This window comes from Aptenodytes patagonicus, chromosome 7, assembly GCF_965638725.1.
Source record: "Aptenodytes patagonicus chromosome 7, bAptPat1.pri.cur, whole genome shotgun sequence".
NCBI classification, from domain to species: Eukaryota; Metazoa; Chordata; class Aves; order Sphenisciformes; family Spheniscidae; genus Aptenodytes; species Aptenodytes patagonicus.
The window spans coordinates 66,593,167-66,617,060 of NC_134955.1; the positions used below are offsets into that span (position 1 = coordinate 66,593,167).

General features: G+C 43.1%; 1 protein-coding gene across 2 annotated transcripts in view; it reads right to left on the reverse strand.

Annotated features, from left to right (window-relative positions):
- MNAT1 (MNAT1 component of CDK activating kinase) overlaps nt 1–23,671 on the reverse strand; it is a 129,104-nt gene extending 105,433 nt beyond the window's left edge. The window contains exon 1 of one of the 2 annotated variants that reach the window (XM_076345646.1): nt 23,565–23,671. In XM_076345646.1, the coding sequence (XP_076201761.1) occupies nt 23,565–23,653 (89 nt within the window). In that variant the 5' untranslated portion in view covers nt 23,654–23,671. The remainder of the gene's footprint in view (nt 1–23,564) is intronic. The other variant, XM_076345647.1, reaches the window with a different exon arrangement.
- Nucleotides 23,672–23,894: the final 223 nt, after the last annotated feature.

The following is a 23,894-nucleotide window of genomic DNA, read 5'->3' on the forward strand; positions in this document are numbered from 1 at the left end:
GAACTTCAGCCACTTCCTTAACTTTGCAACTTTTATCTAAAGGGCAATCCAAGCTGCTTCCACTCCCTAAAACCACATGCAACATTTTGGATAGAGGTATAAGGTGTTCTACTGTTGACCAGCATTTTCTCCAAGAAATGTTACGATGCTACAGAAAAGTGATCATCTGACCTATTTCCACAAAGGACACAAGCCAAGTTTACTAGTCAAAAAAAAAAGGATCCAAAGATAAGGAAGAGATGGGTTGTTTGTAGATACGGAAGATTGCACCATGGCTATTGCAGCTATCATGCACTAAACAATTAAACCCTGAAAAGAATCCAGTTACAGGCACAGGCTGTGGTTCATGACTGATGGTGCCATTGCGCAACAGAAGTATTTGAAAAGCAACTACAGCCTTTTGCATTTACAGCCTATCAGCCTACCCAGGGCAGAAAACACCATACTGGGTGTTTTCCTTGGAAAACCCTGTAAAACAAGTTTGGTGACACCCACTGCAGCACGACCTCAATTGAATGTACAAAGTTAACCAGTCTAACAAAATTCCCCAGTAAAAAACATGCTACAGTTGGTCATGAAAATCACAAAGACCAGGCCACATTCCCAAGATGACTGAACCCAACACAGAAAGAAACACACCTCTGTCTGTACTGGTGAAGCAAAACCATTACCTGCTGCCCTACAATTACCGTCTTCCTAAACAGCGATCTAGTTAACTGGGGCAGCGGGGATGTCAGCCCCAAAACTGGAACCGTCACCCTACCCTATTTAGCTTGCCAACAGGGGTTGACAGGGTCATTAGAAACAAATAAATGTATAAATTAATTCAGTGATCCTAGGCATGTACATAAGATTCTCCGCTCTTTTCCCTCCTTTTAGGAGGCCTTTACATGTCACCTTATGCTTTGTGCTGTTATCACCACCACCACCACATGCTGAGTCTTTAAAACCATTTTGTATTAAAAAACAGAATACATGTCTCAGATGGCTTAAAGATGTATATGCTTACTCAAAAAAATACTCCACCCCAAAATATCACCTCTAATAGCAATTTATGTTATAGTTTCCAGAACTGCCAAGTACTTGGCTGCAAAACTTTCAAGTGATGGAACTGAGGCACCTGTGAAATACTGGGTTTTCTTTAAGAACTGCAGAAACCAGCATTATTAAACACCCCAAGGGAACTTCCTTGATGATAAGCCCTTATGTAAACTTAATGCAACTGAATACCAAGATGATCAATTTTCACCTTTTATCTGAAAGCGCTCCCATGGAAGAAAGACTCTCCCCCACAAAGGGGTATTTCCTGCTGGCCATTCCCTCTTATCTGGTTGCTGAAAACCTTGACAATACTGATTCACCCACTCTTACTTCTCAGGGCAGCTGCCCTCAACCACACAGATACAATCACACTCAACTGCTACCCAGACTGTATACGTGGAATTAAATCTCAGCCAAATTCTCATAGGCTTTAAATGATAAAGTGATAAAACTGTGGGAATGTGCACAGTAGAAGTAGCTTAAGTATAAAGTCGTTTAATTGCATGAAGATGTGAATGCACTAATAACATAATAGTATGTTTTGGTTCTGCTAGCGAGGCAGCAATTCCCACTCTGGGCACCAAGTCAAACAGCTCAAACTGTCACCAGCACCTGCACCGTACCCCCACCTACACAGCAAACAGTTGACAGTGAAAGACAAACCTATGTGATTTCTGCTCAGCAGCTTTTAGCAAAACCAGATTCAAGTGAAGCTAAATGGTCCATTAAATGGCCATGCCAACAGAAGTTTGGTTTTGACAATATACAATTAAGTCACTTTTTCCATCCCCAAGATACCCATTTAAGAAGCATGTTAAAACTCAATATTTCATCATAGGTAAGTTAAAAATGTGTGTATAAGCTGTAAACTGTTGCTTAGCCATTCTCAGATATAACGTGTCAAAATGTGAATATGTTCAGGTCTTTTTTACTCTGAAAAAAATCTGGCCTAATCCTTCAGGCAGCTACTTCTGGAGAGCTGAGCTGGCTTCACGGCCCTCTGGGAATAGAGGTCTCAAGGAAGGAGGGGAAACAAAACCTCAATATTTGGTGGGCTTCAAGGAGGTCTTGGATTCAGCCCCATATACTTATTTGAACAGTCCCACAGGTATCACCAGTAAACAAAAACACTGTTCATTACTGTTTGCAAGATCAGGCCCCTCAAGACAGTGGCCTATTGAAAGCAAACAAACAAAAAAACACTACACAGAAAGGAGAAAAGAAAATCAAAAGACAGATCCAGACACACGAGAAAATGCTTATTACATGCACTGGATAATTCCCATAACTGGAGTTTTTGCTTTCCCTAGCAACACAATGTGGATCTAGGACTGCCCAACATTCCCCTCTGCAAGCAGCCCTAGCAGCGAGGCCATACTTACACCAAATTTTTTGGACAACTCATCAGGAACTACTTTTCACTTGTTTTTTGCTACAGACAAATACTCTCGAGTCTTTGTTCAAAAACAAAGGCTATAAAAGAGTAACAGATTATTAAAGGGAAACTTAAACACTTGCAGAAAAGTGAGAGCCTAAACTTGACACAAAACTCAGCACAACAGACTACAACTCTGCTCTGTTCCACTTGGCAATACCAGCAAGGATCTTTCCACCACTAAAAAGAGTTATCTTTTTCCTGTTCTGCAGGAATGACTTGTCAACCATCAAATTCACATATAGCAGAAAAACGAGGACAAGAACTGCACTGCCCAAAGGACTGGTCCAAGACATGGAGCCTTTCATTCCCTGTTCTGGAGTCGCAAGTGTACATATTTATATTACTGGTACTTTACCCAAAGACTCTCACTCTTGGTTGTCCTTCCTGAAGATCACCCTGCTGTAAAGGTCACACAGCAGAAATGCTTCCTCTGTATTTCATAGGCTGCTGATGCCACCTGGGGAAAATGCGTCAAGCCAGTCACTCCCAGAGCATTAAGGACAACAGCTTACAAGACAAAAGCCTTCCTCAACTTTGAGGAGTGTTTACAAACACGATGAATGCCAGAGTGTGTCCTAGCATGCCAGCTTGAAAATAAGTCAAGCACCTGGCCTTCAGCACAAAAGGCTGACTCACCTGTACGGCATCTATTATCCTTTGAAAAGACCCCAAGTTTAGCACTCCAGGGACACAAAGTACTTTCAGGAGGCTAACGGGAGCACGACTTTTCCTCATCCTTCTCTCCACCTGCACACACTGCAGATCAAAGTTGTCGGATGGCTTCCCAAGCCAGGGGACAAAGATGACTTGCATACATGCAATCACTTTCCGATACTGCACAAACACCCCCTGACACCAGCCCACCTACTCTACTCCAAGGGCGGGGGGGGGTGGGGGGGGTGGGGGAAGAAACAGCATAGAGATTAAGAGCCACAAACACAATCCCCGATTGCTTAAACCTACACTCCACGAAGCTCTAACAGCAATGTTACTCCCCATCCCATCCTGCAGCTCCACCGAAAAATAATGCATAAAACTGAGCAAGCACTTTAGCACAAGACACTCTGTATCAACTAAGTCAGGAGGAAATCGTGCTTTTCTTGTTCCCGCTATATCCTCACTGCCCCTGCTCAAATTTGTTTGCTATTAGACTACAGCTAATTCAATGATTTTTTTTTTTGGGGGGGGGGGGGGGGAGAGAGAGAGAGAAGGGAAAAAGCAGCTTGGTGATGACAGTTGTGATGTGTTAAATATCAAACTTACTTTATTGTCATTCCCACTACCGTCCAAACAGATTTTGCTTTGTATTATCTTCACTTTCATTTATTTAGAGAAAAAAAATATGCAAAATGAAAACCGTCGCTCTTACAAAGTACCATATTGTGCAGTGATCATCCTCCTGAGCAATATATTGCACCAGCTTTTCATTCACGCTAGTGACAATGCTAGAAGGCCACTGTAAACCAAATCCCCCTGCCCAAGCTTTGAAAGGACTATCAAAAGATCTGAATGACGAGAGATCTGAAAACTCTCCCCACTTCAAGGAAAAAGTTATATCCTCCCCAGCATAGCCCTTTTCAAATTGCAACACTTCCAGTAATCCACAAGTGATCCTTTTATTCTCAGGAACATAAACTTTACATTAACATGAAGAGGCAGTTCCTTGCAATTTGTTTAAGCTAAATCCATATCCAAGCTATATGGTGTTCGAGCAAAAGAAAAACGGAGCCTCTGCATGCTCAGGCTGTCAACTAAAACATATTAACTCCCACAGTATGTATTAGGGAAATTGCATGGGATGATCCGAGATCAAAGGTTTTTTTCTGCATGGCTGCCACACACCTACATGGCCACTTTATGCTGTAGGAATGCTACCAAGACAGCTGCTCTCCTGGCACAGCACTGAAGCTATCAACAAAGAAGCATACAAGCACCTAAAACAGAGATTTATTGATTTATTTATTTATTTTTACTGGCATCACACATGGCTACTACGAGTGCAAGGTAGAGTCTAGTCCTGCAGTAGCTTACCCTACTTTTAAATCTGGGCTGCCACAGTTTCCCACCCCACATTTAAGTCCTGCTGCCTGTACAACAGCATGCGCGCCCGGGAACAGTACAAGGAGCTAGTTCAGCTGATAACTAGTCTAAAACCCTAAAATGGATCACCTCCCTGAACTCGTTCACCATCCAGTGCCAAAAAAAGGGTAGCAACACAAGGATGGGACAGGCGTGTGACACAGGGCACATCTGGACTTACTGGCTGGAGTGACCATGGAGACTCAAGTGGAAGTCAACACACGCATGTAGCCGGGTTTTTTTTTTGGTTGGTTGGTTGGGTTTTTTTAACCACACCACTGCTCATCTTTTCTTCCTGTCACCTTTATACATAAAAGGCACAACCAGTGATGTCTGATGCCTTTGTGTACAAAGCATAAACATATTTTACACCAACAAGGCCAGTCACAAAGCTCATACACACTAGAAGCAGAGTGCGGGAAGAGTCACCATGTTTTGAGCGCAAGCAATAACAATACCACTGAAAGCACACGATCACAGGTGCTTGGCAAAGTGCAACCCTTCTGTTCATGATTCAGCTTAAAAATGCAGAGATAAAACCTGCATGAAGGGGCATGGCTGCCAAAGTGTCTCAGAAAACACACAGAGGACCCACAGAAAAGACACACAGAGGGGGCAGTTACACAACAGGTTTTCCCTGGTGACAAAATAGGCCTTGCTGCTGTGTATCCCCATCTCCTCCCTGTACCTGCACTGGCATCGCAGCTTGCTGCCCCTCAGATGTGCCAATATAGCTGTGTGTGAGGCTGGGCAATAAAGCATAACAGAAAAATGAATCAAGTGGGGAAAAAAAACAAAGCAAAAAAACCCCATGCCCCTAATAACCCCACTCCTTTTGAAACTCTACTGTTTCTTTTTATACCCAGTTTCTTTTCCCCCAGGACCAAAACCAGTTTTAATCTTGCTCGGTAGCACTGACATGATCCAGTGGATCACCTGCCCAAAACACTAGGTTGCACAAACCACCAGTCATCCTAAGTGCTTAATGTTGTAACACAAAATAAAACCTCTAAAAAAACTCCAAAACTATATTGCAGAGCAAAGCTGAAATGTAATTACCTTAACTAACGCAAATACCCTTTTCTGGAATGCCCGACAGCTATTCATAGGATTGGCACAGTCTAAGTTTAACACTTTTCATTATGAGGCTCTCAAAAGGCCATTTTTGTTTGCTGTGGAAGCAGGTTGTGTGTTTGAAGATGAAGAGTAGATGGGAAAGAAGTTCTAACATTCCTCTTATAGCACACTTCAAAATTTAGAGATCCCTGTAAAAACATGATGATTTTTCTCATCAGTAAGATAGAGGTAGCAATGCTTTTATATCACAGGAGAAATACATAGGCATAAAAGGTTTTATTATCCAGAGACACTGAGCACTATAGAAAAGGAAGAAATCAATGATCCTCTTAGTCATTACATACGCTTGATAATGTCCAGAAAATAAACTGATGAAACTATTCTCCGAATATGGTACAAAACAGGTCCTGCAAGATGAAAAATAGCATTCTACGTCAATAATAGTACACTACCATATATACAGAGGAACCAAGCTAAGACTGAACAAGGAGTCCTTTTTTTTGGCATTTTCTAACTTTTGGGTGCTAAACTCCAAAAGCTTGTAACGTAGCTTTTACATGCAATTTACATGCACCTCAAAAGACTCCAAGTAAAAATACTCACATTATCTTTAAAGAATCTGCAGAAATTAGGAAAGGAAAATAAAGTTTTATTAAAGTAGTCCCTCCAAACTTGCTCAAAAAAACACCCTCTCATTATGCAATGAAGTTGGACTGGTGTATTTATTACAATCCCTAGTCGAAAGCTGACCTAGTCAAAAGACGTCAATGCTTAAGACTGGCAAGTAAAATATCTGATGTCACTCCAGAGAAGATGAGGGACAGCCATTTAAGACCTTTGAACTGGTAATATTTAAAGAAAAAGAAACCAAACAAAAAAACCCACACCTCTCCCTCATCTCAACCACCTTCAGCTTCTACTGTAAATAGTCCAAGCCAAATATGAAAAGTGACTGCATTAGGACAAACTCCAAATCTACTGCTATCAACTTATCTTAAATAAACTGTTTGTCTGTGTTAAGTAAACTATTTGACAGAAAAACGACTGTCAGAAAAAAACTGATGTACATTTTTTAGAAGTGAAAATAAATAGTATGGTTTTGATCCTAAAAATAACCATCATATGAGGAGTCTCACTGTTTCTATGGGCTACTTGCATGAGTGAGGCTACACTGGCATTCAAGCACCCGATGAACTGAGCTAGTCTTTTGAAACAACAGTCTTGTTAACACAGTTCTTTCATCGGTTCCGCTGTTGTACTGCTCTGCATCCGAAATGGCTAGGAAACAAGAATTTTAATTAGAAACTTGTATTTTTTAATTAGCCATCATAAATTCAGTAAATATAGAAGTCAGTACACAGTGGAAGTGTCTTATCACTGATACATATCTGACACTGCCCAGCATGAAATGCCTAAAACAGACTGGTACAGCAAATGAATTCCTTTCCTATTTCAGGAGATGTCAGATTTACTTGCCCACACCAGATCTTTCCTAGTAAGGAAAGAGTTTCTGAAAGCCTTAAAAATCAGGTAGGGAAGAATCGGAAGGTAAAAAGGCGGTATTCTTGGAGGGACGTGCGCTAGGAACTGGGGAACCATCAGGACCAGGGATTACAACCCAGTCTGCAGCGAGGACTGCATTTGCTACAGCTTCCCCTGGGCAAGGGCTCAAATCACAGCAGGACAGAGCTGACTGAGGAGACAAAAGGCAGATCACTCCTGCCCCATCCTAGCTGGCTGTGTACGACCGCTCTCACAGACTCCTCGCAAGCCTGTGCCGGTGGCACCCGGAAGGCTGCATGCTGGCAGCTCCGAGGACACCAGCTCCAGAGCTGCACCTCCCATGAGACGCCAGTCCGACAACTTCTCTTGGTCTGCTCTGAGAGGAAACCATGAAGGTCAAGTCTTAAGTCTTGCTAAAGATTGAATAAAATTCTGCGGCTGCTACACATTCCTGAAACAGTAAGAATATCCCTATAGTATGCTCAGCATAGTGTTCCATTTGTGAGGCTGCTAAAATGTGCATAAAAAGTTGGATTAAAAAAATATGTGGGAAAACATCCTGATTAGCCCTGCTAGTGTAATGCACCAAGTAAATTAATGCAAGAAAATAAGAACTGTCAAAAGCCATCAGGATACTAACATGTGCCATGCAAGTGTAGATTTCTCTTGGTACTATATTAAAATTTCTTTTTAAAAACTTCTTAATAGATTAACTAGAAAATTGCATACTGCCAAGAAAGGGGGTGGAGTGAATACCATTCTCTATATTGCCTTTTGTATTGTTACAAAGGCAATACTATGTGTAGTAGAGAATGTTTCTGGTTATTAAATTTTATGTTTCTATATTCAGTGGCATCACATTGTATATGGCCTTTTTCTGCAACTAACCTACAAAACACAAATTAAATATTAATGGAGAAATGTCAATTATGATTATGAGAAACAATAAAAGGACCATAAATTAAATAATGCAGATATAACAATAAAGTCTTTTCACATGATCAAAACAAATGTTTTAGTATTAATGTTTTCTTATTCTAATTGAAAATGTAATCATGTACTTATAGGTGGTGTTATTGCATAAAATTTGGTAAACAATACCATCTTTTAAGCATTACGACTCACTCCCAGTAAAAAGGAGCAAAACAAGCCTTGCTGCTTCTTCCAGCCAAGCCTAGCAATGCAACATTATTTGATGCTTCACAGAAATCTTGAGTTTGAGGCTGTCCAGAGTGCAGTAGGGTATTTTCACAGTTATTCCTAGACTATTTCCATCTTCTGTAATTAATTGTACACAATTCTATATTTTGTTCAGTATTACCAGCTCTTCCACACACCCAAAATATTTTCCCACTATTGTACTTTTTAAGTAAGGAACTAACCTTAGGCTTGCTAAGAATTAAAAAAAAAAAAAAACAAAAAAAACCCAAAAAAAACCCAAAAAAACACAAACCACGAAACAGAAATACTCAAATACGACACTTGGACAACAACCTCGTTGCTGTAAGGTCATTGCTTCTGTTTCCTGAGGCTGATTTTTATGAAAAAAATAAAGGTCTGAGACAAAACATTTTTAACAAACTACCAAATGCAGTCCAAAGCCAATTTCAATAGCAGCTGCTTGATGTTCAGACGTGCAACTCCTCCCATGCTTTACCACCCTGCTCATCAACGACTACTTTACAAATTGTAAATGACATGGGACACACTGTTCACAAACAAATCAGATTTATGGTTATATTCAGTTGTTCCTGTTACCTGAAATTAGAATTAGAAGCTCATTAAATATGAATACGTTTCAGAGAATGTAGAGGCACTACATTATATTGATGAAAGCTTCATTAAATTTTCAATGATATAGCTGCTTCTATATTTGTGAAGGAAAGACGCAAGGTAGAAATAAGTTGAGGCAATTAAGTAATTAAGTAATACAGCCTTATTTTTACTGCAGAGGCTGAAACCAAGAAAAAGACCTGGGACAGAAAAACTAGATACAAGCCCACTATTCAACTAGATTTTTACTATTGTTATTGGCAAGTCAGACAATTAAAACCTCCATATGTAAAACACCCATAACCAAGCTACATGAAAGAACGCAGAATCAAAAATGCAAAAGTGAAAATTCAAGCGGTCTGATCCCTCTTGTGGTCATGCACTACAGTATAAATTTACTGTATCATCACATTACCTTAGCCCGGTTTCATTTGGAAAAAAGGCTTACGCAGTCAGGCTCTTACTCAGCTCCTCCCCATCCACTCCCCTCGATATCCACTACCTTATGTCAACCAAGTCAGGCAGCAGGGTAGAGGTCTCAATGTCATGCTATGCCTCTAACAAGCCTGCACAATATATGACCCGGGCTTTACATGTTTTCCTTACAGTTAATGCGCGTGGCCTGCCAGGAACTGAGATGTAGGGTTGCTCTTTCCAACTTGTTAGGACTGCCACCTCTTTCAACCCTCTGGATAGGCAATGCCCAACTAACATGCATGCAGACAATGCCGGTTTATCCTCAGACCTTGTTTATTCTGCCTTGTTCAAATCCTGCTTTGACAAGTTTCCTTCCCCCCCCCCCCCCCTTCCAGTTTTCTTTGGCATGCATAGTCAGCATTAAATAACTGACCTTCTCAAAACCACCATGAGGTAGTATTATCCCCACATTACCAGATAAGGAAATTAAGCCACTATAATTAATGCCTGAAGCATGCCCAAATTTCACATTCCTGATTTGAGAGTGATTAGCATTAGCGCTATATAGGATTTCCTCTGCTCAAAACACAGCTCCTGGGGAGCATGGGAGCAGTTGCACACAGCCTGCACTCCTGCAGGGAAGTCTGATGGGCACAGCCAGGAGCCCCTGTGAAACGCTGGGCTCCAGGAACTTGGCCAACTCCACCCCAGGGCTCTGTAAAGTAACTCAAACACCCCAGGTGCTGCTCCAGCCCAATGAGGGAAGGCAAGATATGAGAATGCCAACCCCTTCTGCGTCCTTCCTTTTTCTCCCAACCAAGACCTTTTGATCCAGGCACAGACTCCTTGCTCAGCTAATTTCCATTCAGACATCTATACCCCTTCACCACACATGCGTGCACATACACAAACACAGGTGCTCACTATCCTCACCTCTGATCTTCCCATAGCCACCGGCTCCGCATGCATTCATCCCCCCAGAACCTCACATCTTTCTCTATGTCTCTTTAGCTCCAGTTTTTCCTCAGTCTTCCCAGACAGTCCTAAGTGCTCCTCTAGCCCAGTCACCACTCTTTCTCTCAAGTCCTCATGTAGTCATACCACTCTCCCCAAGCAAGTCCCCTTCATGACCTTTGCTGTTTCATTTACTGCCACACAGTAAGACTGGGAGTCCACCTCCCCTTTTGACTCCACGACAGCATTTCAGAGTTTCCCCAGAGCCACGAGATGTTTCCCAGTCACACGCTCCTTGCAAAACAGAAGGCTCCTTTCCAAAATGTCAGTTGGCAGCAAAGGTTCCCACATGAACCCCATGCAATCTGAGTTCCCTAACCTCATCGCAAGGAACAAATCTCCAAGGGGGGGGCTGTTCTGCTCATACAACGCTGAGATGCTGCCCACGTGGAGACAGCTAGCTCTGGCCACAACCACTGCTCCATCCTGTATTACCTTTCCCCAAAACCAAGCAGACTGGATAGAAATCAAGGATTTGTTTAGCAAGATTTTAGGCCAGGTTTTGCTGCAAGACTGGAAACAAAAAGGTTCAAACAAATACAGTAATTCTACGCTAAGCTCAACAGACAAGTATTTCTCCGGCTCCTGAATTCCTCCAACCCTGCCCAGCTGACAACATTCACAGCAACATCACATCATCCTGGCATTGCCCTCAGTCCTGTTAACCTCCCTCTCTCCCTTTACGGAATACAATCATATCCCAAAACTAAAGGTAACTTTTCATTTTTTTCCTGGAACAAGGCGATCTTGGGGATTTAAAGGCAGCCTCCCATCTCCAGTTCACAGCACATCAGTCACAGGCTTATCAGACTACACAACTGCCACCAACACTCCTTCCTGACGCCATCCTGGGTGTGGAAGGACTTTTTTTTGGTCTTTTTAAGCCTGCAGACAGCTACTCTCAGAAGAACCTGAACTTTTCTATTTACACAAGGCTATTCGTATACTCACACTAAAGATTATCTAGTCATTAGTTACACCTACAGATTGTTCAGCTCCTAATCCCCACACAGATATCAATTTTTTTTTTTTTTTTTTTTTTTTTTAACAGAAAACACAAGACACGTTGCAAGTAAGGATGACAAAGACGTTAAACATTTGTCTGCCTGTACTTGTCTGGGACCAGAGGTCTTCCTTCTTCACCCCGGCTCTGCCAGCAGCTCTTGCGATACATCTAACCCCAGTGTCAAACTTTCCTGCCCAATTAGACCTAACACTTCCCATTCTGGCTCAGCAGTCTGAAGGTGTCAACATTAGCCAAACCACTCCCTTGGCTTTTGCTGTCTAGGAACATCAGTCCTTCTTTGCCACGCTGGCAGAGAGACTGACAGCCTGGCTGCATTGCTTGGCATTAATAAAAACTGGGGAGCAGAACATTCTTAGGGCTGAGAACTTTTACCTCAACATTTCTTCTTAAAATAAAAATCTGTTCCTCACACTGCCCCATCCCACTGTTTCCTAACTCTCAGCAGAACCACTTATCTTCCTCTATAATGTTAAAGAAGTTGTCATGCTTACATGAGGATTTTGCAAATGCTTAGACATATATTTAACTTTAGTGCCAATCACTGAGGCAGTACTGTGGGAACAGCAAAAATCATTATCTACATGTTTCCCAATTCGGAGCCAAAATATTTATCAGACCAGATGACTTGCTCATCCTTCATTTGTGGCAAAGGCATCCTGTTCTCATGTCTCTGAACTTACCTGTATTCCACACGAAAAAACCTTCAAGAATTTCCTAATACATTCTCTCCCCCCATATGTGTTATACTCAAAGGAAGAACAACTTAGAATATCATTTTCAGAGCATCAAAAATGTTCTTAGCTACAACAATTAAGGTCTAATTTTGTCATATATAGCAGCGGTTCCTGCTACGTTCTTTTCTCAGATCTGGTCTTGTCAAATATAATTCTCGCAAAACATTTTTTAAAAAAGAAAAAACAAGTAGATGTCATTACAAAATTCAGTTCACTCTTGGAACTAATACTTACGACTTCTATTACAGCCAGAGTGGCCTTTCTGTGAAGAAACATCCACTGTTTCCTGCATATCATTAAACCAAAGAGGGAACCAGCAACATGAAACTTAAGTGTCCACAACACAAGCTCAGCACCCTGCCTGTCCCATATCCTGTTACTATCAAGGAAGATTTTTTTATTTCTCAATTTCCTAACCAGATCTGAACACCGGAGTACTCAATTCAATTTCCAAAATGCTGACCTAGCTTTTCTTCAATTTTCACCTTCAGTTGTCCGGGGGGGGACGGGGGGGAACGGGGGGGGGGGCGACAACAACCAAAGCCCCAAACAAAGAGCACACACACGAATGCAACTTCTGAGTACTCCAAGACGGCACTTTCAGATCTGCTCCACAGAGAATTTACAATTACCGAGATATGCTTTTTAAAATTACTCAGGAATATATTTGCTTAATTTCAGAAATATTAAACCTATGCATATCACTTATTAGCATTTGGGAGCTAATGCAACCACATAGAAGCAAGTCAAATGTCCTTCTTCCTCACAAACCCGCAGAATTATTAGCTTGAATTATAATGCAGTAGATGCAATTAAAAAAACCCCACGCCTACTATCAAGTTGTTTGAAAGGTTATTGTGTTTGCCTTCTTTTTGAGAAGCACTTATTTTAACCATATAGATTTACTACACCTGTGCTGGACCATTACCATACTGAACATTTACCATGTTCAACCCTACCATGGTAAGTGTTTACCCAACAAAAAGGGTCAAGCCTGTTTGAAGACTCCTCAAGCTGGACACCCAAACCCATTAGCCATTTTCAGGATCCCAGGCTGCAGATTCAGCCAGATAATTTTCAGAACCAAGGAAAAAGAATTTACTTTTCAATTGATTGGAGATCCAGGATATAAACAACAGCTTTCCTTTTGCCAAGGTTACATCTCAGAGCAGAACCACAACTTAAATTTCCAAAAAGTACTTACAAGGAACGAAGAGTAGAGCTCTGCAAGCTTTGCTAAGCAGACAAGAAGTATTTTCTCAACAGAGAAAAGAGAAGATTTTCTAAATATGTCAGTTTTAAAACAGAAGAATAATATAACTGAAGCATTAACACCACTGTATCAGAAGTATTAAGACCATGATTCAGAGCCAAATTTAAAAGGAAATATACATTGCCAAAACTGAATGACAGAAGGAAATAACCTCTTGGGTATTTCAACAATGATTTAATCACCTCCCATGACTAACTCAGAGAGACTTTGGAAGAGTAATGGGATGGAACAGAGTCCAGAGAGCATCTAATCACAATTAATAAAACCAGGAATAGAAGAAATTTTCTTTGACCAGAAAGACAAAGAAGAAAGATGACCTAGATTTTTATTCCGTAAGAAGTCAGGAAAAAGCTTGCTTTCTGAGGGAATACATTCCACTTAAAAAAAAAAAAAGAAGTAATTTTGCTTCTTCCTTTGAGGATGCAGACAGGCTATGATCGTGCAACTGTTTCAAACAAGCACCAGTTAACCTAACTTCCCATGGTACATCTGACAAACCTGAGTAAAAACCCCCCTGATGTGTCTCCCAACTCACCCAGTAAAAACTAAGAAAACTCTCTCAGAAATTCCCAAATTGTTGGGAATGAAATACATTAGGTAATGAAAACTAGGTAATGAAAACTAGGTAGTTTTCATTACTTATCTCCCCAAAGCAAAGCAGGCATTTTTAGGACCACACAAGAGTTCCTGTTCTGGTTGAGATTTTTAGCTATATGTAGTCTTAATCTGCTTTAGTCCACCAAGACTACGTATGCTTTTCATGCAAGTAAGGATCTACCACTCAGGAACCTAATTTGAGATGTGATACGGCAAGAGTAGCAAGAAAACAAGCCTAAGAGACAAAATAGAGCACTTGCTCTCCCAGATAAGCCAGCTTTTTAAGCATGCAGCTTCACAAAATGGCACAACGTGAATTAATGTGCCACAGAAATTCCTTCATCCATATTCCTACCTTACTTGTGGACACACATTCCTACAAATTGCCTTGCACCGCCTTTGACGCCTGTCTAACCGTTCACATGCCACATCAACTCACTAATCCGGTACAAATACCACTGCATTAACCTATCAAAAAAGCTTCTCATTTTCTGCCAGGTTAGCAAACTGGATCAACTCTGACAAGGGTCCAGGAAGTACCGGACCTGGTACACAAAAGAGTCTGGTGGCTCTTTTCCTTGTGCCTGCTGCCTATTCACGAGTCCTGCATCCATGGGCAGATTGCGACGGTTGCACTACTCATATCGTTTGCACTCATGAGCCTGCACCTCAGCTTCTGTACTAATAGAAATCTGGTGGACTGAAAGTCACATACATCACAGCCAACCTTTATGTTACAAATGACAGCCCTCAACACAGTATCACTGTCCTTTTATATCTTGCATTTAAGATGCTTTCTTTAGGAAAAAAGCTTGCTGAATAAAATTCAAATATGAATTTAAGCACCCAATTCCCACATGCTCAAGTTAGAAGTTACAAGTCTGACAGATCCTCACTGCCTACCTCTAGTTAGACTTCTTCACTCAAACTCACTTGGCTGAAATACAGTTTTGTGTTATTTTCCATAATCTCCAGGGCTTCCCCCCATCTTAGAAGAAAGGCATTTTCTTGAACCACACTGCAGAGAAGAATGCAGCAGGAAGCCAAGCGATCCTTTCACTTGGAAGGAGTTTAAACAAGAAGATTCCAAACTTTTTTCCAACGACTCCAGCCCCACGCGCTGGCATGAGACCCCACTCCCCCAAATTCACCAGGGATGTTCCTACTTCCAACTCCTAGGGAATTTGACAGCCGCAAAACTCCAAATGCTTCTAACATTAAAATAAATATGCAAATAATGAAACCTCTGTTTCTTCATTTTAGCAGCCGTTAGCATTGCAATTAGAGTTCTCAGAGGATGCACTTACCCCCTAATGAATCCCTGGAACAGCCATAACAGGGTGCAGGACAGATTACAGAATCCCCGCAACACAGCTCGGTGAATTGATGTCTCCCCTGAGCAACACAAAGCTGGGCCTAGAAATAGTAAGCGTTGTTATGCTATCTTCATTTTGAAGCCTTATTAACAAATTAAAATGAGAAATAAACACATCTCCCTCTGGGAAAAGGAGGAGAAAAAAAATTAAGTTTTAATAAGGAGCCTAGACACCTTTCCGTAAATCTCCTGTGGACAGGAAAAAGACACCAGAAAAGAGCAGGTCCATTAACTACCATCTAAAATTGCAGTAGTACATGAACAAACCCAAAAACACTACACTGGCAGCATCTGAAATCAAGCCTATCAGTTTTCTGTGGAGGCTGCTCTGGTACTCGTGCCCCTGTCTCCCAGAGATGTCAAGCATGGGAAAGACACTTTGCAGAAACAGCACAACAGCTGGCATGACACTGGGGAGGAAAGGGAGTTTCTTTGCTTTTGTTTGTCTGCAGACATCCTCTCTGTACAACTCAAGATGGGTCACAGGTAGCTGGAGCAGTAGGATTGACTCCTAAGAAAGGGCTTTACATACCAGTTTCCCTTCTCCTCCCTATAGCAGGCAGTGGGACAACACAGCTGAAGCAGCAGCCCCAATTAACTACCTTTTTCACCTAAGACTTTTGCATGTGATTGTTGGAGACCATATGGTCCAAGTTTACAGCCAACAGTAAATTTCTTTACCTAGTCCTGTTTGCAGTAACAACCTTAACATTCTTTTAATGCAGTTTTCAGTGGATGTGTTTCCCTTTCTCTTTATGTAAGTAAATCAGTGGGATACGCTTAACCTGCCTCCTAAAACTCAACACAGGCAATGAAATCCAAGCAGGCAGAGTAAAAGATAATTCATGGTCTCAAATGGAGCCAGGTGGATTACAACTCCATTGGCAAGCACGCACCCAGCATCTGTACACTCAGAAAAGACATTAGGAATCGTCTGAATAATCAAAAATTGTCATGCATGCACAAAGGCTTTTGAATAGAATTCTTTCTTGAGAGTGAACTTTTAAAAGAAGGCAAAGCCATCAGCGCACCTTAGAAACTAATGCATTGCAGAACTTTAATCAAGCACTGCTCCATAATTAGACACACTTTCCCCTGCACAAAAGCATCTTTAAAGCCAAGTATATGATGCCTTGAACCTCTGTTATACTTAAGAAAATAAACTTTAAAAGACATTCATTATTCTTGAACCAAGCATTTCCATACTAAGTCCCATCCTAGAATAACTTTTAACTGCTAATTTATCATCCTCCCTCCTGGTGACAGGGAAGATTTATAGTGGAAAAGGCTTATTTAACATTACTCTAATGCCAAAACCACATGGTATTACACTTTTGGCGATATTGGTCAAGAAGGAATAACCAAGGAAAACAAAATACTAAGAAATAACTCCCAAAAAAACCCATTCCCATAATTGCAAGGCTTGGCATGGTTCCCTTGGAATAAACTGCAATGGAAGCCCAACTTGAAGGATGTTTACAGCCAAGACTCAATGTCCAATTTCATCCTCTCGCACTCATCTGCCTATCCCTTATCTCCACCGCAGCACTGCTGTGCTTATCAGCACGCTGACCCCTGCTCTGCCACAAGCGGACATGAACACATTCCAGAGCCCCACTGACCACAGGGGAACTGAACACGGCAAACATGCAGTGTTCGGAGAAAGCCACTCTCAGTTGTTCTAACGCAGCGTCAAGCACACTGACACAGGATGATACCACAAAGGACAAGGGAGGAGAAATGCTATCTGCATATGCTGGTGCTAAGACCCAGAAGGTATTTGTAAATAGGTCACAGTAAAAGAGAGATGGGAGACCAACACAGGTACCCTAACACATAATATCTACCCCAGATGAGAGAGATTTAAATTAATGAAGTGAGGAAGAGGAGAAGAATGAACGGCCAAACCTCCAAAGCACAGGATTTCATACCAAGAGGAACCTTCACTGCAGGCATCTGTCAAAAAAGAAAGAACAAACAGGACACACATTGCCCAACAAGTTCTCAAATGCTTTGAGATTAACTTTGTTTATATAAGAGGTGAAAAGAAGGGGGGGGGGGAACCACGCACCCGATAAAAGGAACACTTTTCTAGTTTCAGTCTAACCAAAGGGCAGGAACTGGCTAAGAACGTGAAAGTGAAAACAACTCGGCTGACAGAAGGCACAAGAAGGCAACTCTCGCAATTCTTCAGAAGGGCAAAAGAGAGAGCCACAAAATAAAGAAAATGAATTAATGGTAAAACCACAAGCTATCTGAAACTGAGAAGAAAGATCTGAAGCTTACTGAGAAATCATCTCAGATAAGTATAGGCTCTTTAATGATTTGAAATTCAAGAGATTTTGCACAAGTGCAAACCAAATCACTGAAGGTCACTTAAAGTGAACAGCACCAACAGTTACAAAATAGGAAAGGTCAAAGCATTAGGAAAGAAACGACTGGGAGGCAACGCTGAAGGTAACATGAAAATATTCCTTCAGAACACCTGCAGTGAAAGAAAGAGCAGTTAAAGTGGGAGTGCGTTAACCCGCTATTCAATGGGAAGGAAAATATCTAACAGATGATGCCAAAGCACTTGGGGCATTTTCTGCATCAATCTTCATTCACTAAGACGGATTAACCGGCTAATGTAACTCATATCGCAGCAAAAGGAGCAAGAACACAAGCTAGAACCAGGAAACACGTCAGAGCAATTGCTCCTAACTTCCCAAGCCAACAAAGTCAAGACTCCGAACTTCCCATGCATATTTATCGGCAAACTTCAAACAGAAAGCATGATAAAGGCAATACGCTTCTGCAGACAACTTAATAAGCTTCCATAAACCTATGGGCTTGTAGTCCATAAACCTATGGACTATATTCAGGGGTTACGGCATTAAAAGAGAACTTCAAGGTTTTCAAATCTGGTAGACATAATATTTACCCTTTGAAAACTGACAAAGGCAGTTATCAAGGATCAACTCTGGTCTCTGCTGAGTTCCAGCAGCCTGAAGAAGGGCAAAAGCACCTGCCTCTAAAAGAGCAGGAAATCAAATACACAGGGAAACACGGACCAGTCAGGGTCACCATCAGTCCCTGAGAAGATGCTGAAATAAATAATCAGACAAACGACCTATCACCTGCATATTTCATTTAACGAAGCAGATAAGATCCAACACACAATTTGTTAAGAACAAATCACACCAAACGAATATAATTTCCTCCAGTGACACATAACAACATAGGTAGCAAAACAGCAACTAGAAGCAATACAGTTTTGGTTTAACTGGACTTTTGACACTCTTAAATTGACAGTCATATAATCTAGGCAAATAGGGTACATACTGAAGTACTGAGAAGAGATTAGAAACCCATACCCAGAGATAAGTTATCATTAGTTCAGTCAGAGAGAAAACAGGTAGCAAGCCCATTCACATGGCTGTAATCTTTTAGCATTCTCCACTGATACAAAAGGTAACTTGGAAGTGTAGGAAAGGCTATTTAGCAAGGAACTTACTGCAGGCAACTCCATATTTTGCTCTGCCTCACTTTGATTTCTTATGCTCACAAGCAACAACTTCGAAGGTGGCCTTCGAGACCATCTAAGGCACCTGAAGGTGCACAAGTCCATGCGACCCAATGAGATCCATCCACAGGTCCTGAAGGAACTGGCGGATGAAGTTGCTAAGCCACTATCCATCATATTTGAGAAGTCGTGGCAGTCCGGGGAAGTTCCCACTGGCTGGAAAAGGGGAAACATAACCCCCGTTTTTAAAAAGGGAAAAAAGGAAGACCCGGGGAACTACAGGCCAGTCAGTCTCAGCTCTGTGCCTGGCAAGATCATGGAACAGATCCTCCTGGAAGCTATGCCAAGGCACATGGAGGACAGGGAGGTGATTCAAGACAGCCAGCACAGCTTCACCAAGGGCAAGTCCTGCCTGACCAACCTAGTGGCCTTCTGTGATGGAGCGACTACATCAGTGGACACGGGAAGGGCTACAGATGCCGTCTGTCTGGACCTCTGTAAGGCCTTTGACACAGTCTCCCACAACATCCTTCTCTCTAAATTGGAGAGGTATGGATTTGATGGGTGGACTGTCCGGTGGGTGAGCAATTGGTTAGACGATCGCATCCAGAGGGTAGTGGTCAACAGCTCAATGTCCAGATGGAGATCAGTGACGAGTGGCGTCCCGCAGGGGTCCACATTGGGACCGGTACTGTTTAATATCTTCATCAATGACACAGACAGTGGGACCGAGTGCACCCTCAGCAAGTTTGCAGATGACACCAAGCTGAGTGGTGCGGTCGACACGCCAGAGGGACGGGATGCCATCCAGAGGGACCTGGACAAGCTCGAGAAGTGGGCCCGTGTGAACCTCATGAGGTTCAACAAGGCCAAGCACAAGGTCCTGCACCTGGGTCAGGGCAACCCCCAGTATCAATACAGGCTGGGGGATGAAGGGATTGAGAGCAGCCCTGCTGAGAAGGACTTGGGAGTACTGGTGGATGAAGAGCTGGACATGAGCTGACAATGTGCGCTCGCAGCCCAGAAGGCCAATCGTATCCTGGGCTGCATCAACAGAAGCGTGGCCAGCAGGTCGAGGGAGGTGATTCTGCCCCTCTACTCTGCTCTGGTGAGACCCCACCTGCAGTACTGCGTCCAGCTCTGGAGCCCTCAGCATAAGAAAGACACGGACCTGTTGGAGCGGGTCCAGAAGAGGGCCACAAAAATGATCAGGGGGATGGAACACCTCTCCTCTGAAGAAAGGCTGAGAGAGTTGGGGTTGTTCAGCCTGGAGAAGAGAAGGCTTCGGGGAGACCTTATTGCAGCCTATCAGTACTTAAAGGGGGCTTATAAGAAAGATGGGGACAGACTTTTTAGCAGGGCCTGTTGCGACAGGACAAGGGGGAATGGCTTTAAACTAAAGGGGGGTAGATTTAGACTAGATATAAGGAAGCAATTTTTTACGCTGAGGGTGGTGAAACACTGGCCCAGGTTGCCCAGAGAGGTGGTGGATGCCCCATCCCTGGAAACATTCCAGGTCAGGTTGGCCAGGGCTCTGAGCAACCTGATCTAGTTGAAGATGTCCCTGCCCACGGCAGAGGGGTTGGACTAGATGACCTTTAGAGGTCCCTTCCAACCAAAACTATTCTATGATTCTATGAAGATCTTCCAGACAACATCTTGTCCACAAATTACACATTGGAAAACATCAGGACAGAAAGGTCATTTTCTTCAGTTAACAGAGGATAATCTGGGACAGTTACAAGCACTTTGACGGAGAGACGCAGAATCCAAAGTCACTTGAAGCAAGTGCGAAAGTCATCCGAAATAATACAGTTTGACAGAGCAAATAGGTAAGAATAATCAGCAGCATAACACAACATGGAAGGCAAGGTTAAATACTGTTCTGCCCAGAGATATGTTGAGTGGTAAGGTGCTAAAGAATCTGGGGTTTATGCTGAACATAAATCACACATATCACCGCAAAAAATAAAAAATATGTAAAGACTCATCATTCTACTGAGATGTATGAAATGGAGGTATCATATGAAAAGCACATGAAAGAATTTTGACACTGCCTATTGCACTAAGGACTCAGATGGAGCACCGTGTCCAGTTCCAGTGTTCCAGAAAAATGCAAACCACGTGGAAAAAGCCTCAAGAAAAGCAGTGAGAATAGCCCACAGATATATATATAAAAAAAAAAAAATTAAAAAAACCACTGAAGAGAGGAGACTGAAGGAATGGGATTTCTTAAGTGTGGAAAACACTGAAAAGAAAGCCCCCAAAACATGTGACATGTTCCTGCAGAAGAGGTGTAATAAAGAGTTCACAAGGTGTATAAAATGCATGTTAGAATTCTTAAATGCTTAAATTATAGCAAATAAATTTAGATTAGAAATTAGGAGAAGTATTTTTAATGGTAAGAAGAGCAAACTATCGGAAAAGATTGCCTAAGAAGGGTAAATCTCCATCAGAAACTTATGTTAGCTCATTTGCTTTGAGAACTAGTTCGACATTCCTTCCTTGTGCCTGAAACATGGTGAATTTATGAAAGAACAAATGTCTATTACCTCCCCTTTTTCCCCTCACACTTCATTCACAGGTGCCTCATCTGAGCTTCCAGCTTCTACATCAGTTATTACGAGAATTTATTAACCATTACTAAGAAATTACTTCCAGCATGAAAGCTTTGTAACATCATATGGAAATAATAATAAAAACACAACCTTAAAGGGATTATTGGAAGGATATTACAGAGGAAGAGCGACCCACTTGAACCACATCAAGATGGAGAGTCCTTAATTACAACAAAAACAAAGAAATCCAGAGATCCTACGTACACAGTGGCTTCAACTTTACCCTCATACACATATGCTTTAAAGCAGTGGTGCCCAGCTGCAGAAACACCCTTTGTTGGGAAGGTAAAAGATGAACTAACAGACCTTGCTGGGTCCAAGTAAGGTCAGTCTGGGTGGCTCTGCATAGCCCTCTCCTGGCAAGCACCCTGCAGAGATACCCGGCTGGCTCAACCCAGGGCCACACAGATTCAGACTACCGATCTGGTCTCGGATAAAACACTTGCCAAATGCAGAAGTGCTAACAACAAGAGCTGGGGGAAGCAGAGGCAGTCCTTGTGCAGCTGGGAAGAAACAAGGAAAGCAAGACAGGGACATCAACCCCAAATAAGTTGTCAGCAGCTAGACCCAGTAAAGCACAAAACATGACTAATTTTCTCAAGCAAAGCTCAGCTACAAAAAAAATATCGAGAACCAAAGCAGGAGAACAAACTGAAACATGCTGTCCTCTGCTGGAAGTGGCTCTGGAGGAGCTTGAAAGCAGAAGATGATCAAGACCACTAGTCCTTTGATCTTCACTGGAACAGAAGATAGAAACGTCATTTTAAAGCTGCACAGCCTTGCCTAAATGTGGCTGTTACCTTTTGAACTCCAGCTAACACTGCACTTTTACATAGCCAGCATCACTGTCACCAAAGGGGCACTCCTGCTGCCTGTCTCTCCTACACCACCACTACCAGGAGATCATCTGCTGCTCTCCCACACGCCTTCCCGCGTGGCAACAGAAGTGCTTGCGTGGCCGTAGAGAACAGGATCATGGAACCAGATGAAAGCTAACACTTTTTTCTAAAACAAAAAAACATAAATCCTTTGTTGCAATCCAGTTCCTTCATCCTGTTCACTTACAACACTATATCAAGTTAAGTAAAGCTTTCTGGCTGCGTCTTTTGAATGTAATTCACGTGTAGTTTAAAAATATAAACAGCTCAATATACACATCACAAGAAAGATGAAAAGACATAAAAAACAAACAAACAAACAACCCAGAAAGGGCTGCTACTGCAGTATGAGGATTCTATCGTGTGTACCTAGAAAAAATTTACAGTAGAGCCTTTAAAACTTCCACACTAAGGAAGATCTCCAGATCTGAAAGCAAATGAGTTCAGACTATGTATGACTTAAATCAGCTAGAGCCAGCTGTGGGAATTATCTAAGTGTTCATCTTTGGGGAAAAAGAAAAAAACTCATGACTCTTGTTACAAAAAAATACCGAACGAGTAAACACCACCATCAGCACAGGTTCACAAGAGGATTTTCCAACATTTAAAACAGCATCAAACCTTCAGATAAAGCACTCCCCATTCAGGAGACTTAACAGGCCAAAACAATAAAACAAATGACTTCTTTTTTTTTCCTTAATTATCCAAGCACATCACTATATACAAGTGAGAAGTGTTTAAGCTGATGAGAAATGTCTTTTCCTCTACGTTCCCCGTTTCACACCCCGAAGCCTCACACCCCTTCGGGACAGGAGCCGGTACCGACTACCACACCGAACACGCCCAGCCCCGTGTGTTTCTCCCCCGAGCACTTCACTACAGGGAAGCAGCCGAAAGCAGCGCTGCGGACCCACACCGCGATCCAGCCCCCGGCCTGAAACGGAACCTCTGGCTGCAGCGCTGCCGCCGGGAGAGGCAAACGGGGGACCGGGGGGGCCCGGTGCCGCCGCGCAAACGCCCGCACGGGTCTGGCGGAGCCCCGCCGGGCCAGGCTGAGCGGCCGGGGCCGTCCCCGCCCCCGGACCGGCCGGGGGAGCGACCGTTCACCTCAGGCCCCGCCGCCCGGTCCCCCCGCAGAGGAGCAGCCCCGGGCCGGGGCGCCTCTCCCCTCATCGCGTCCGGCCCCCCTCAGGGCGGGGCGGCGGCCCCACTCACAGCGTGTGCCCGCAGACGTTGACCATCAGCTTCAAGGAGGGATTGCGGTACTTGGTGGTCTTGCACCGCGGGCAGCCCTGGTCATCCATGGCCGCCGCCGCCTCCCCCTCCCTTCCTCCCTCCTTCCCTCCCTTCTTCCGCGCATTCCGCCTTCCGCCGCGCGGTGCCGCCGCCAAAGGGGCCCGCCGGCGCCGCCCGCCGCCCCGCGCGTTCCGCCCGCCGCGGGGGCCCGGCCCGGCCTGGCCCGGCCCGGCCCGGCTCAGCTCGCTCCGCACCCCTGCCGGCCCCGACCACCACCGGGCAGAGCCAGACGGCGGCGGAGAGGGCCGG